General features: G+C 38.3%; 1 protein-coding gene across 1 annotated transcript in view; it reads right to left on the reverse strand.

The window, feature by feature from the left end:
• Nucleotides 1-14573, reverse strand: part of LOC120540226 (forkhead box protein P1-like) — a 526994-nt gene that overhangs the window by 383683 nt on the left and 128738 nt on the right. The window contains exon 5 of the mRNA XM_039770790.1: nt 3697-3856. Within this exon, the coding sequence (XP_039626724.1) occupies nt 3697-3856 (160 nt within the window). The remainder of the gene's footprint in view (nt 1-3696; nt 3857-14573) is intronic.

Here is a 14573-nt window from a genome sequence, read left to right on the forward strand (position 1 = left end):
CAATTTGTTTAAATAAAGGGCTTTAAATCTGAGAATGCAATCGTTACTCAGGGAGTTCCGCAGGGTTCTGCTTTGGAGACGCTTCTTTTTCTCATTTACATCTTTCCAATAAGTAATATCTTTCGACACCATGGTATTAAATTTCATTGTTACGCTAATGACAAACTGCTTTATCTATCCACTAAATACACTTCTGTTTTTCTTCCAAATACTCTTGTAGCATGTCTCCAAGACATAAAATCATGGATGACTCATAATTTTCTCCAATTAAATAAGAATAAAACTGAGGTACTCCTTTTTGGTTCTAAATCTATACTCACTAAGGTTAACCATTCTTCCATTTTAATTAACAATCGCCTTCTTCCATCTCCAAAATATTTCTAGACTTTATCCTGTTCTTACGCAACACAGTACTGAAGTATTGGTCACTTTACATATGGATTACTGTAATGCTGTTCTAGCTGGCATCCCACAAAAATGTATCCATCGCTTACAAGTTATTCAAAATTCTGCTGCTAGGATAATAACCTGTTCTAATTCTACATTGAACATTTTATACCTATTCTCTCCCAACTTCACTGGCTCCTTGTTTACTACCGAATACATTACAAAATGCTGCTCTTAACATTTAAAGCTCTCTACAACCTCACTCCTCCCTATCTTACTGATCGCCTACAGATTTATACTCTCTCTCGCTCCCTCAGATCCTCATCTGCAGCACTACTTTCTGTACCATACATCAAACTCTGGTCTATGGGAGCTCGAGAATTCTCTCATAGTGTTCCTCAACTCTGGAGTTCTCGTCCCTCTCATATTTGTCAACTAGACTCAAAAACACATTTTAAAACTGCCCTCAAAATGCATCTCTTCAAACAAGCATACCAATTATGAATTTAACACTGTTACTGCCTGTTATCTTTGATGTTTGCTACTACCTCTGTACCTTTTGCTGTTTGATCTTATCGCCCTCTTTGTTTTTATATCTTATTACTTTTGTTTAATTTCATTGTAAGGTGACCTTGAGTGTTAAGAAAGGTGCCTATTAAATAAAATGCATTATTATTGTTCAGACCTTTGTTAAGATACTTGGCAAAAGAAATGTTTTACAATAATAACATTTGTAGTCTAGATCTGAACGTTTACAGATAAATGTTAAATGAATAAAATTTCTTTAGTATATACCATAGTAACTTTTAACTTTGACTTTGCGCCTATTTGCAGGTGGCTATGTTATAACCCCTTTTTTGGCATGACTCTACAAATAACATTTTGTATTAATTTTACTTTTATGTAAGTATGTTTGTATCTATTCAGACTCATATGGGTACTAACAACATTTCATCCTACACCAATACTGTATTGTAAGTGAGTATTGAAATCCTAAATTTCAACTTTATTGGTGACAATGAATGGTAACTGATGCCTAGAAAAAACAGTACAGGGAGGATTTAGGGAAAATATTTCTTTAAAAACCTAAACACCTAGGTACAAATTCTATTCTGTTTAATTCTTTTGATAATCTCATAGTATAACTGTATATAATAGAAACCCAGTGTAGTAGAACTTAAAGCTGGGAAACTCTATGCAACCTACTTAGTTTTATATCTCCAATTAATTATTCTGTGGCCTCTTTGTATTCCAAATGGATAAAAGACCAACTTCATCAAACTACTAAAAAAAAAGAAAAAAATGATATCCAAGACATGATTAAGTTGATTGTATCTTATTTAACATATTTGTTCATGATAAAGTTCAAATTTAAATTTACTTTTACATTTTTTGCATAATATTTTTATATATAAAACATGTTTTTAAATTTTCTATTTGAGCACTAACTGAATTTGTTTTACACTCTCTGTAACTCATCATGCCCTTGAGATCTCACAATTCTAAACTGTTGAAGCTCATTGATTATCAATTTTTTTTATTTTGATCAGGAGTAATTAGGTCACAATAGTGGTTTTCTCTAGCTATCTCCCTGAAGAGTTTCTAGCCTGTTTGCCAGAGATAATGCCTTCTCTGAAATGTTTTCACAACACTATGATCCACATATGCCTGTGTAAGCCCTCTCCCAGCCAAATGTCTCCAACTCCTTGGCCTGAAACATCTTTTCTGTACATGCACATTTGCGTACACACTTGCCAACATTCACTATTGCATTCACTCAAAGAGGAACCAGAATTAGAAATGACTGAAAAGCTAAGGAACCTCTTTAACACTTGAACACTATTTTATGAAGTACACATACATATGCTGAAAATGATGGCACTTATATATTATTGGTTGTCACTTTAAACAAATTAACCAGATTAGCCAAAATCAACTTTTCCGAACAAGTTTTAAATAAACCCACAAAAGCATGATCTGCAGGTCCAAAAACCCTAAAATACAAAAAAAAACATGAATATAAACACTAGTATTATTACACAAAGCACGTCACTACAGATTCACTCCAGTACCACCTATCCTTTACAAATCTTCAAGCTCTGCTTAAGCATCAGAAAACATTACCAGTAGAAGTTGTTTAATCATATCAATAGTATTATGGGCAAATAGCTTAATTGTTTGAGTTTCCAGAAGAATATACAACATAAAAGGAAGGCACAGGCACCCACGGTGACTCAGTGACATAACCTTTTTCTTTTCTTTTTTTCTTTCTTTCCTGGATCTTGGTTGGGTGTCCCAACAATTTTGATGCTGTGGGAAAGCTGTGATGACACTCACTGAATCTGTCTGCAGTATCAAATGTCCTTGCAGAGGATTGCAATCAGAATTGTCTGAATTAATCTTGTTGTCTGCTCATGCTAAAAGATGGTGAAGTTATCTTTCCATCCTAAGACTGGTTTGGTCAACACCCTCTTTAGGTGTGCAGTTTTTGCATGTGTTTTTGCCTCTGGTATTTCTGGTGTCACTTCAAGCTTTATGTGAAACAACAAGACCTTTGATATTTTCCTCTGCACAACCACTTATTGATTAAAACATGCAAGAAAGATTTTCATTATATTCTATATATGTGACAGTAATGACCATATAAAGCTATAAACTGTTAAACCCAGCCTATCCTCTGTTTATTGATAATCATCCTAAGGTTCTTTCTGAGTTTATTAGTGGACTCCAATTAAAAACTGTACAGGTTCTGCATATTTTAAAGGCACTTTAGTGCCCCATGAACATCTGGGTGTCAAGCCTACTTCAAGCTTAAAGTACATCATTAACAACCCAGTCTGCTCACTTACCTAGATTTTGATGAATTATAGCTATAATTTCAAAGTTAAATTTAGAGGGACCCTCGTGAGACTTTTTCTTTCTCACCACCTGAGGAGTATTAAAGTCACCATGTGTAGTTTAAAATTTCACATAAATATGTGTACCTCCTGCGGTGGGTTGGCGAACTGCCCGGGGTTTGTTTCCTGCCTTGCACCCTGTGTTGGCTGGGATTGGCTCCAGCAGTCCCCCATAACCCTGTAGTTAGGATATAGCAGGTTGGATAATGGATGGATGGATGGATGTGTACCTTTTCCCTCTCTTATTTATTGGTATCAGAAAGTAAGTTTACTATGGAGAAAGCTGTAGACCATAACCAGGTTCTGTTGACAAGACACACATTTAAGAAAATAAAAAAAATTATAAACATAACCATGAACCACTTACTGAACTGATGACTTGTACAGTAATTTATACTTCAAAGCAACTTGCCTTGGTGCAGGGGCTGCAAAGACAGAGCACTCTGTCCTGGTTGGATGGTCTGAATGGTAAGCAAGCCTTGCCGCTGAAGGTTTAAAAGGTGTTGCTGTTGAAGCTGCTGAACCTGAAGGAGCTGTTGCTGAAAGACCAACTGCTGAGATGCTGCTTGCTGCTGGTGACATAAAAAAGTAAAAATGAAAAAAACTTTGCTCAGTTGACTTGAAATTCTTAGATTTGTTTATTCCACACTAAATTCTAAAATATTATCCTACTTGACACAGCACAAAACAGTGTATTACATTTTTAGATTTAGATTTTATGATGTTTAGCATACCTGTCATATCAGTTGAGCTTACTGTATATTTGCAGCAATTACCACTAACTTACCCAGCATTCTGAGTCACTGTATTTAAATGTTTTTAACTGGGAGAAGGTTTTTCTTTTGTAAGACTAGGGGGCTTGCCCCCTGCTCGCTTCACTTGTCAACCCCTGTGTTTGGTTTTCCAGATACACACTTTTAAGATTTTTTTTTGTTTTGTTGCTATTTCATTAGTTTCAGATTTATTTCAGAACTTCGTTAAAAACAATATTTGGAATCTTTCGAGTCCTAACATGCTGAATCTTTTAAATGAGGTCCATGAGACATGTGTTAGATAGATAGATAGATAGATAGATAGATAGATAGATAGATAGATAGATAGATAGATAGATAGATAGATAGATAGATAGATACTTTATTAATCCCAAGGGGAAATTCACATAATCCAGCAGCAGTATACTGATACAAAGAAACAATATTAAATTAAATAGTAAAAAAAAAAAAAAAATGATGTTAGCATTTACTCCCCCGGGTGGAATTGAAGAGTCGCATAGTGTGGGGGAGAAACGATCTCCTCAGTCTGTCAGTGGAGCAAGACAGTGACAAAAGTCTGTCACTGAAGCTACTCCTCTGCCTGGAGATGACACTGTTCAGTGGATGCAGTGGATTATTCATGATTGACAGGAGTTTGCTTAATGCCCGTCGCTCTGCCACAGATGTTAAACTGTCCAACTTTACTCCTACAATAGAGCCTGCCTTCTTAACAAGTTTGTCCAGGCGTGAAGCGTCTTTCATCTTTATGCTGCCACCCCAGTACACCACCGCGTAGAAGAGGGCACTCGCCACAACTGTCTGGTAGAACATCTGCAGCATCTTACTGCAGATGTTGAAGGATGCCAACCTTCTCAGAAAGTATAGTCTGCTCTGACCTTTCTTACATAGAGCATCAGTATTGGCAGTCCAGTCCAATTTGTCATCCAGCTGCACTCCCAGATATTTATAGGTCTGCACCCTCTGCACACAGTCACCTATGATGATCACAGGGTCCATGAGGGGCCTGGGCCTCCTAAAATCCACCACCAGTTCCTTGGTTTTGCTGGTGTTAAGATGTAAGTGGTTTGAGTCACACCATTTAACAAAGTCTTTGATTAGGTTCCTGTACTCATCCTCCTGCCCACTCCTGATGCAGCCCACAATAGCAGTGTCATCAGCGAACGTTTGCACGTGACTGGACTCCAAGTCATATTGGAAGTCTGATGTATATAGATTGAACAGGACCGGAGAAAGTACAGTCCCCTGCGGTGCCCCTGTATTGCTGAACACAATGTCAGACCTGCAGTTCCCAAGACACATATATTGAGGTCTGTCTGTAAGATAGTCCACAATCCATGCCACCAGGTGTGAGTCTACTCCCATCTCAGTCAGCTTGTCTCTAAGGAGCAGAGGTTGGATGGTGTTGAAGGCGCTAGAGAAGTCCAAAAACATAATTCTTACAGTACCACTGCCTCTGTCCAGGTGGGAGAGGGATCGGTGTAGCATATAGATGATAGCATCCTCCGCTCCCACCTTCTCCTGGTATGCGAACTGCAGAGGGTCGAGGGCGTGGCGGACCTGTGGCCTCAGGTGGTGAAGCAGCAGCCGCTCCATGGTCTTCATCAGATGTGACATCAGAGCAACAGGCATTCAGCTCACTAGGACGTGATACCTTTGGGACTGGGGTGATACAAGATGTTTTCCAAAGCCTTGGGACTCTCCCCTGTTCCAGGCTCAGGTTGAAGATGCGTTGTAGAGGACTCCCCAGTTCCAACGTGTTTAATGACTTTGTACCATAATTCAGGACAGGTTTCTCTGTTTTGAATTTCAGCACAGACAAAACGATCTACATCATTGCCAGTTAATCATGTTTTTTTTGCAAAGTAACCAATAAATGTGTGTGATGTAAACCCCATTTTTCAAATTCTCTGACTTAAACTTTAAAGCCTTACAATATTTACATACTTCTGACATATCACCATGTCCATATATTCGATCTCTATTCCCTTTTTCATTATTTCTCCAAGTAATAATTTCTCTGTTTTCTTTACTTTCTTTTTTTTGACACTTCCATTTTTTTCTGCATTCATATTCTGTATCTTGCTCTGCATGTGTATCGCGCCTACTTTTTTTTTGTGTCTTTTGAATTCCACTGTTTTAATTATCTCTAACCTGCTCTGCATGTGTTTGCCCCTCTTGTTTTTTAACCTCTTTATGACATGTTACTTTTTTTGTACTCTGTCTTTCATTTCTGACCTCGCTTTGTCCTACTTTTTTTTTTTCAAAGACACCTGGGGCCTCATGTATAACGTTGTGCGTAGAATTCACACTATAACATGGCGTATGGACAAAAGCAAAAATGTGCTTACGCACAAAAAAAAATCCAGATGCAAAAATCTGTGTGTACGCCAACTTCCACGTTCTTCCGCCACATAAATCCCGGTCAGAATGAAAAGTAACGCACGTGCACGCACCTGCTGTCCCGCCCCAACTCCTCCCAGAGTTACGCATCTTTGACTATGCAAATCAATATAAATAGCCCTTAAGCTCAACCTTCTGTGAAAAGGCTATGGCAAAAGCAAGAGGGAAAAAAGAAAAACATACTATTTGTTGGTTTAAACAGAGGTATAAACAAAAAAAAAAAAAGTTGATCGAGTGACATAGCGTGTCAGAGAAACTCAAAAGCTCACATTCACAAAGTCTCACAATGCCCAAAATAAAAAAGAAATTGTCCGATATCAAAGTCGCTGTGAAAAGGCGAGTCGTAGCCCACCGTCTGAGTGTCATATGAAAGCTTATTATGGTGCACAGAAAAAAAAGGCACACAGTAGGGAAAAAGCATGAAATGTCAACTTTAATCTCGAAATTTCCACTTTAATCACATAGTTTGTTTTGTCATTAAAGTAGAACATCATAAACTTCATCTTAAAATTGTTTAATTTGCTAGTTTCTCAATCCCATCGCAACTAAAGTAGCACATTAAATGCTTTGTTTTGTTTTTTTTTATCTTCTATGTGCTCTATGTGTGTGAATCACTATGTGTTTCCGGGCTTTCTCTTCCTCCGACAGGACACATAATTCATTACATTCATGATATTACAGCTCTCTGAATAATTAAAATACTGTGATGTATACGTGATATCATTTTCATGATGATAGGAGTTAAAGCATGTTATTAAACATGGGAACACGGTGGTGCAGTGATTGTTCCTGTCTCACGCAAGATGATTGCTGCGCCGTGTGCTACCTTCAATGAAATACTTTATTGTAGCAGTACTGTCTCTTTCAAACATACTAACCTCCAATTCCTGTCCTTACTTTTCTTTCTCCAAATACCCAATTGCCACACAATCAGCTCTATAATAGACATTAAGCCATCTGTAAGCTTAGAACGCCTATTCTTCAAAACTTTTAAGGAACATCGAAATATCTTCGTAGTACGTGTTTAATTATTCTATCCATCTACCCTTCCAGTGTTGCGTCAGCACCAGCAAGAATATAGTGTGAGGCAGGAAAAATCCATGAACGGAGTGCCAGCGGCTCACTAGCGTTGCGGCACTGTGTAGTTAAAGTTATAAAGTTTTATCTGTATAATATAATAAACATATTTTGCTGCATTTCATTTTAAAAATGATATTGTCATCATATGTAAATACGCGCTTTATAAAGTGGCTCATGTTGTGCAATATTATAACTATAGTGCAAGTTTACAGTGAGGTGATTGTACTAATAAGTACAAACAGTTCTACAAGGAGCACATGATGGACTGATTAAGTGCTTTTAGAGTTCTTGGGATGAAACTGTTTCTGAACTGCAAGGTCAGTACAGGAAAGGCTCTGATGAGTTTGTCATCTGAGAGCAGTTCAATAGACAGCATGGCTGAGGCAGCGTGTACTTGATGCTGTATATCAATAATTCTCCTTCTAATCAGCTGCTGTACAGCTGTGATTCACATTCAGATACAGTGATATAAATACTCCGAGTGGTGCAGTGAGAGTAATATGGAAAAAGATGATCCTATGTGAATCCGAGGTGAGAGTGAGAATAACAACGCTAAAGCAGTTATGGTATTTGTAATAGTTTGACCATTCTGTGGACCATTACGTATATTGTTACAGGTTAATTACAATCAGATGCATTAAACTAATAAACAATATGCGATTAATTTCAGTGTATTTATAAAGCCGCGTCAGGAATGTGGATCTAAAAAAGAAAGGATATCCACACAGGAACAGTAGCACTGCTTTGACGCTGTGATGCTTTTGCCAGTCTGCAAAACCAAGCAGAGAAATTGTGTATGACAGAGTATGAGCTACCATGGAAATGTGCGTGGCTTTACGCCAAGTTTATGTTTTTTACATCGCAATTTGAACGTGGAAATGTTCTTACACAACATTTTGGTGTGTACGCACCATTTATACATGAGGCCCCTGGTCCATGGTGATTATTTACCCTTTTTTCGAGTAATAACTTCCATATTTTTGTGATACTGCGATCTTTACTTTCTTTTTTTGATACTTTCTAATTTTCAGAGGACCGGGCTTTGTCAGAGCTTTATACAGTTTCTGTAGGTCAAAAGTCCCATAAGGCAACTTTATCACAACCACACACAGACACAATCTTCTTTAAGCAGAAAACAGCTGACATAAGACATCAAGAGCTGAACATGCATCATCCAAATAACAAAACAACTGTGCACTAGTCAGAGTATGAATAGGATTTAGCACCCAGTTGCTGCAAGACATATAATAATATCCTAGAGGGACTGATTTAGATCACATCTGCTCTTCCTATAATAGCCTGCTTAGGAATGCCTATTTGTCTTTTGTCATCTTTTTCTGAAGTTGTTTTAGGACAGGCTCAAGGGACAGCACAGTGTTATTTTTTGTTGTTAACCCTTTGTTGCCTGCTGCCTACTGCCCTGAAGAAAACCCTAAAGAAATCTGAAATCATACCGATTTACAGATTTATGAAAGGATTGCATAGATTTGTAGGCACAGAATGTTGTCATCAGCATATGGAGTGTGTTTCTGGGTGTTTTATTACTCATCAAAATAAGTTCAAGAAGCTTTAATTTAAAAATAGACTTAGCCAACAGCTCCAATAAATTAAACATTAGAGGGATCAACATTGCCTGAATCTGTTATAAAACAGAAGGAAATGAGAGATGTTTGAATGTGTTAACAGTACTGCTGAGGAAGTGGAGTATAACATTTAGAAAGCAGCTTCTAAAATCCTGATAAATGTTAAGGTGGAATCCTGTTAAAACTGAGGCCTGCTCTTAACTTTTTGATTGTTACATAGTGTTGAGTTGACAGTGTGGTACGTGTTGGTCAAGCTTGCTCATAAAGTTCCGTTCTGCTTTTTATACATGAAAAAAATGTGAATTGAACTGTGTGATATATGGCCGGTGATTTATCCTGGCCAATACCCCCAAGCCGCCAGGTGGAGCCATCCTTGCAACGTGGAGATGCCCCGAATTCCAGCAGGGCATCATGGATCTTGGAGTTTCCCTTCACAGCCCTGCAGGATACAGTGGGGGCCACCAGAGGATGCTGCAGGGAGGCTGAAGGACTTGTAGGTTCAGTATAGCCCGGAAGTACTTCACAGTCACAAGGATGGAAGAAATAAAGTACTTCCGGGCTGAAGAAAAAGAGGAGTTTTCACCTGACCCAGAAGTAATCACATGGACTGTGGGATCAAAAGCACTTCCGGGTCAAGGACCATAAAAGGAATATGGGAAACCCAAGCAAGTTGAGCTGAGTTTGGATGAAGGGTGACAACACATCTGGGAGTGGAGGATTGTGATTGTATTGTGGATTATTGATTGTTTATTGTGTATAGTGGAGGTGGAGGTGCTTTGTGCACAATTGAAAATATTAAAGTCATTATTTTGGACTTTTATCTGGTTTCTGGCATCTGGTCTGAGGGTTCAAGGGGACAACAGCGCCCCCAATCTGTCACAACTGATTATACTTCATTGCATTGTTTATCACAACTTTAGATTTTGGAAAATGTCAAGGCCACCAACATGTTTACAATGCCAATTACTGAACATTCCATGCGTTCTGTAGAGTATCGTGAGCACACACAATAAAGAATGAAAACGGCATACAATTTAATAGAGTTGAACTACAATGAAACAGATTGAAGTGGCACAAACCAATTATCAAATTTTATAATGCATGCTAATAGGATAATAAACGAACAACTCATAACGTTTTTGTTTGAGTAAAAGTAGTAACTTTCATAGTTTCTATTTATTAGGCAGTTACTTAAGTTCATAATATAAGAAAATTCTGAGTTGGAATTTGTAGGATTTTAAATCAACATTGAATAATTTTTAACACTCATTATAGCATTACTGAACACCGCGCTACTGGTGCTCTTCTGTGACTGATATAAGCGGGATACTAGCACACTTTTTAGATTTGTTTATGATCTTCTTCATCACATGTAGTGAAAGAGTGTCAGTGATTTTAAGTATGACATTTTTTCTGTGATTATTGTTCAGTTGTTTACAGAACAGGCCTATTCATATCTGGGCATCAACATTCAAAAATTTCAAAAACAGAATTTGAAGATGATTTTTCAAAGTAGAAACTATATTCCTGAGGAAACCTTGCCACCAGGGCTGAAATGTTTCTAAGGATTAAGTAGTTGAAGCACACAGATGTCCTCCTTTAAAATGACTGGATCTCACAAAATGTTTTGCTTTTTCATTCCTAAAACAACATGGATACCCTGCCTTAGAATGTGTATGCAATCAATATTCCATATCACTATTGGTTTGCTTGACAAATTGGTCATTTTTAAGGCTTTTGTTTCCACATTTCGATGCCTGCCCCTTGAAACCCACTTTTTTTTATTAAATTTAATTATAAGCAAATGTCAATCCATACAATGAAATCAAACGTGACAAAAGCAAAATTCAGCCCCTCTCAGAAAAAAGAAAGAGAAGAGAGCCAGCCAACAAAACAAATCTTTGAAGGAGTAAGGAAGGAAGAGTATCCTTTTCTTCAATATAGAAGATTCTTCTAAAACTAGACATTAAACCCGTTACAATAACGGGCGCTAGAACAGTAGTGCATAAATATTAGTAGGAAAGTGTCTATATTAAATGGCAAGGGACCTTGTATGTGGCTGTAATATGCGTCACTGTATTGTGTGCCTTTCATTTTCTCTCGCAGTAATACTAGTTTTTATTTCCGTAAAATGCCTGTAATTTTCTCTGACAGTAATACTGGCTTTGATGTCTGTAATATGCCTTTAATTTTCTGTCACAACAGAGGGCAATCAGCAGAGTCTCACCAGCAACTGATGGTGTCATGCAGCAGCTGATGTAGCCTGTGGCATCTCGGCAGCAAGTAGTGTTCAGCTCTGCAGTACGTATTTGAATATGTGCTGGCGTGCAGCTGATTACTGTATGTGTTGTCTCCCCAGCAACGGATTTTATGTGTGCGGCTGCGACTACCAAATCAGCACTCTCCCCAGCAATGATGACCTTTATTTGCTTATCATGCACGGCCGAGGCTAGGCCATTCACTGTGTGCTCAGCTTCCAGTGTGTGTACATCCATGGTGCTGTGCGCATGCGCAGGGCACGGTGCGATGTGTGTCGCGGCCCCGCGCATGTGCACTTCACCAGAAGACACACACACACGGACACCTGGATGCACACAGGGGTTTTATTAAAGAGGATATAATTGATTAGATCCTGCCATATTTTAAAAAAAGTTTTGAATAGATCCTCTGCGTGAGAATTTGACCTTTTCAGATAGTATAGGCCATCAGTTACCCACTGACTTAAGAGTGGTGGGTTGGGATTTGATCAGTTAACCAAGAAGCCGCGTGCTAATAGTGACGTAAAGGAAATTACAATTTGTTTGTCTTCCTCCTGTTTAAGCCCATTTGGGAATACAATAGACAAAGTAATTGTGACACCAAGGCTATGTAATAGGCACTCCAAAAGTTTTCTCCAAAACGATATTAATTTGGTGAACAAAAGATCTGGCCCAAGAGAACTTGGATCTAGATTGCAATGTTCACATGTTGAACCTTGCCCTGGAAACAATTTGGAGAGTTTTAATTGAGATAAATGCACTTGACAGAAAGTTTTAATTTGAACTAGGGGGCTTTGCCCCCTGCTCACTTCGCTCACCCACCCATCTGTTCCCAACCCCCACCTGTGCTACACGCCAACCACTTTGCATCTCTGTCACTCGTGCTGTGAAGAGGGGGGCTGAACGCACCCCAAGGAGACGCAATCGCTCCTCGGACACCCCCGTTAAACGGTGATACAATGGGAAACACATACAGGAGGTTTATTTTTTACCTCCTCTTTGCTCAGTCAGCTGCTGGCTTGCTGCTGCAGCCACATGATCTGCATTCCACGTAGCACACTTCTGTCATATCACCTATGTCCATATATTCAATCTCTTTCCACTTTTACCTTTTCATCAATATCACATTGAATTTTGATTCCATGTTTGGAAATAAATCATGACAGCATAACGTATAACTGCCCGTGAGTGAATAGGTGTGAGACAATCATGCCTCGTTTCCTTCCAAGATTTTTTTTATAATAGAGAGAAAATTGAGTGCTTTTCATATATGGAGCTTGAATGTATTCCTTGATGGCTGCCTCCCACTCCTTTTCTGAAATGTTAAGTTGTGCCCTGGGATCTTTGAAAGGAAAGGAATGTAAAATGTGTTTATAAATTGTGGAGATGATATCTGAGTCTTCAAGACTGATCAGTATTTCTCCTGGAATAGAAATAGGTGGAAGGAGAGGAAAACTGGGTAGGTTCCGTTTAGCAAACTTTCTAGCTTGGAAGTAGTGAAAAATTTGTGTTAATGAGAAGTGAAATTAGAAGCTTAATTGCTCGTAAGATACAAAATCATTATCGATGTATAAGTCTCTAAAAGTTTTATTCACAGATATTTTCCAAGCATTGAATACTGTGTATGTTTGAGAGGGAGGAACAGAGTGGTTGTCATGCAGAGGTGCAACAGATAAGAGCTACTCTGTCTTAAAGTGCTTTCTACACTGGTTCCTTATTCTGAGTAAATGAAGAGCAATTGGATTATTAGTGTATTTAAGATAGTTTGTATTTACTGGAGCAGGGAATATAAAGTACTACAAAATTTTAATTGTATTGAAGACCAGACTTTTGTATATCCATTGATGTTTGTCAATGTCCAGGGGCCTCATGTATCAATAGTGCGTATGTACAAAAATGTTGCATACACCCATTTCCATACTCACATCGCGATGTATAAAAACTAAACAGCGTAAAGCTACATATATTCTCACGCCAGCCTTAACCTGTGTGTACGCAAATTTTCGGCTTGGTTTTGCAAACTGGCAGCAACCAGCGTCAAAGCAGTGCTACTGTTCCTGGGTGACTTCCCTTTATTTTTTAGATTCAAATTCCTGACACAGCTTTATCAAATACACTAAAATTACCCGCATATCATTTATTAGTTTAAGGCATCTAATTGTAATCCATCCATCCATTATCCAACCCGCTATATCCTAACTACAGGGTGATGGAGGTCTGCTGGAGCCAATCCCAGCCCATTGCAGGGCATACACACACATACACACACCCACACACCAAGCACACACTAGAGACAATTTAGAATTGCCAATGCACCTAACCTGCATGTCTTTGGACTGTGGGAGGAAACTGGGGTATCCGGAGGAAACCCACGCAGACACGGGGAGAACATGCAAACACCATGCAGGGAGGACCCAGGAGGCAAATCCGGGTCTCCTAATTGCAAGGCAGCAGCGCTACCCACTCTGCCACCATGCTACCCCTGATTGTAATCAACCTGTAATATAATGGTGCACAGAATTGTCAAACTATCCCAAATACCATAGCTGCTTTAGCATTGTTAATCTCGGTGTACCACTCAGACTATTTTAACCCACTGTATCTGTGTGGGTAATCACAGCTCTACAACAGCTGATTGTAAAGAGGATTATCGTGATACAGCATCCAGCACACGCTGCCTCGGCCATAAGCACAGTCTATTTGAATATCTCCCATACATCAAACTCTTCAGAGCCTTTCATTTCGGGACCTGGCGGTTCAGAAATAATTTCATCGACCTGTAAATGCACTGAATCAGTCCATCAAGTGACCCCAATAGAACTGTTTGTACTTATAAGTACAATTACCTCACTGTAAACCTGAGCCACTTATGTTTTCATATTGTACATTTTTCTTTTTTTATTATATTATTATTATTATTTTTTGTTATCTTATCATTTTATAGGAAAATAAGTTTATGGAGGATTTGCATATTGAATCTCATTGTATCATAAAATAACAATAAAGGAATTCAATTCAATTCAATTCAATAGAAGAGAGTGTGTATTTACAGATGATGATGACTGGCTTCTAAGTTGATTTAGATTTCCAAGCGCTATCTTCTTGGAGTTCTTGATATCTTTTTTAAGATGAAATACAGGAAAATAAAATAAATAAATAAATAAAGTATATACATTATATTATACAGATCAATTT

The sequence above is a fragment of the Polypterus senegalus genome, chromosome 12 (genome assembly GCF_016835505.1).
Source record: "Polypterus senegalus isolate Bchr_013 chromosome 12, ASM1683550v1, whole genome shotgun sequence".
Taxonomy (NCBI): domain Eukaryota; kingdom Metazoa; phylum Chordata; class Cladistia; order Polypteriformes; family Polypteridae; genus Polypterus; species Polypterus senegalus.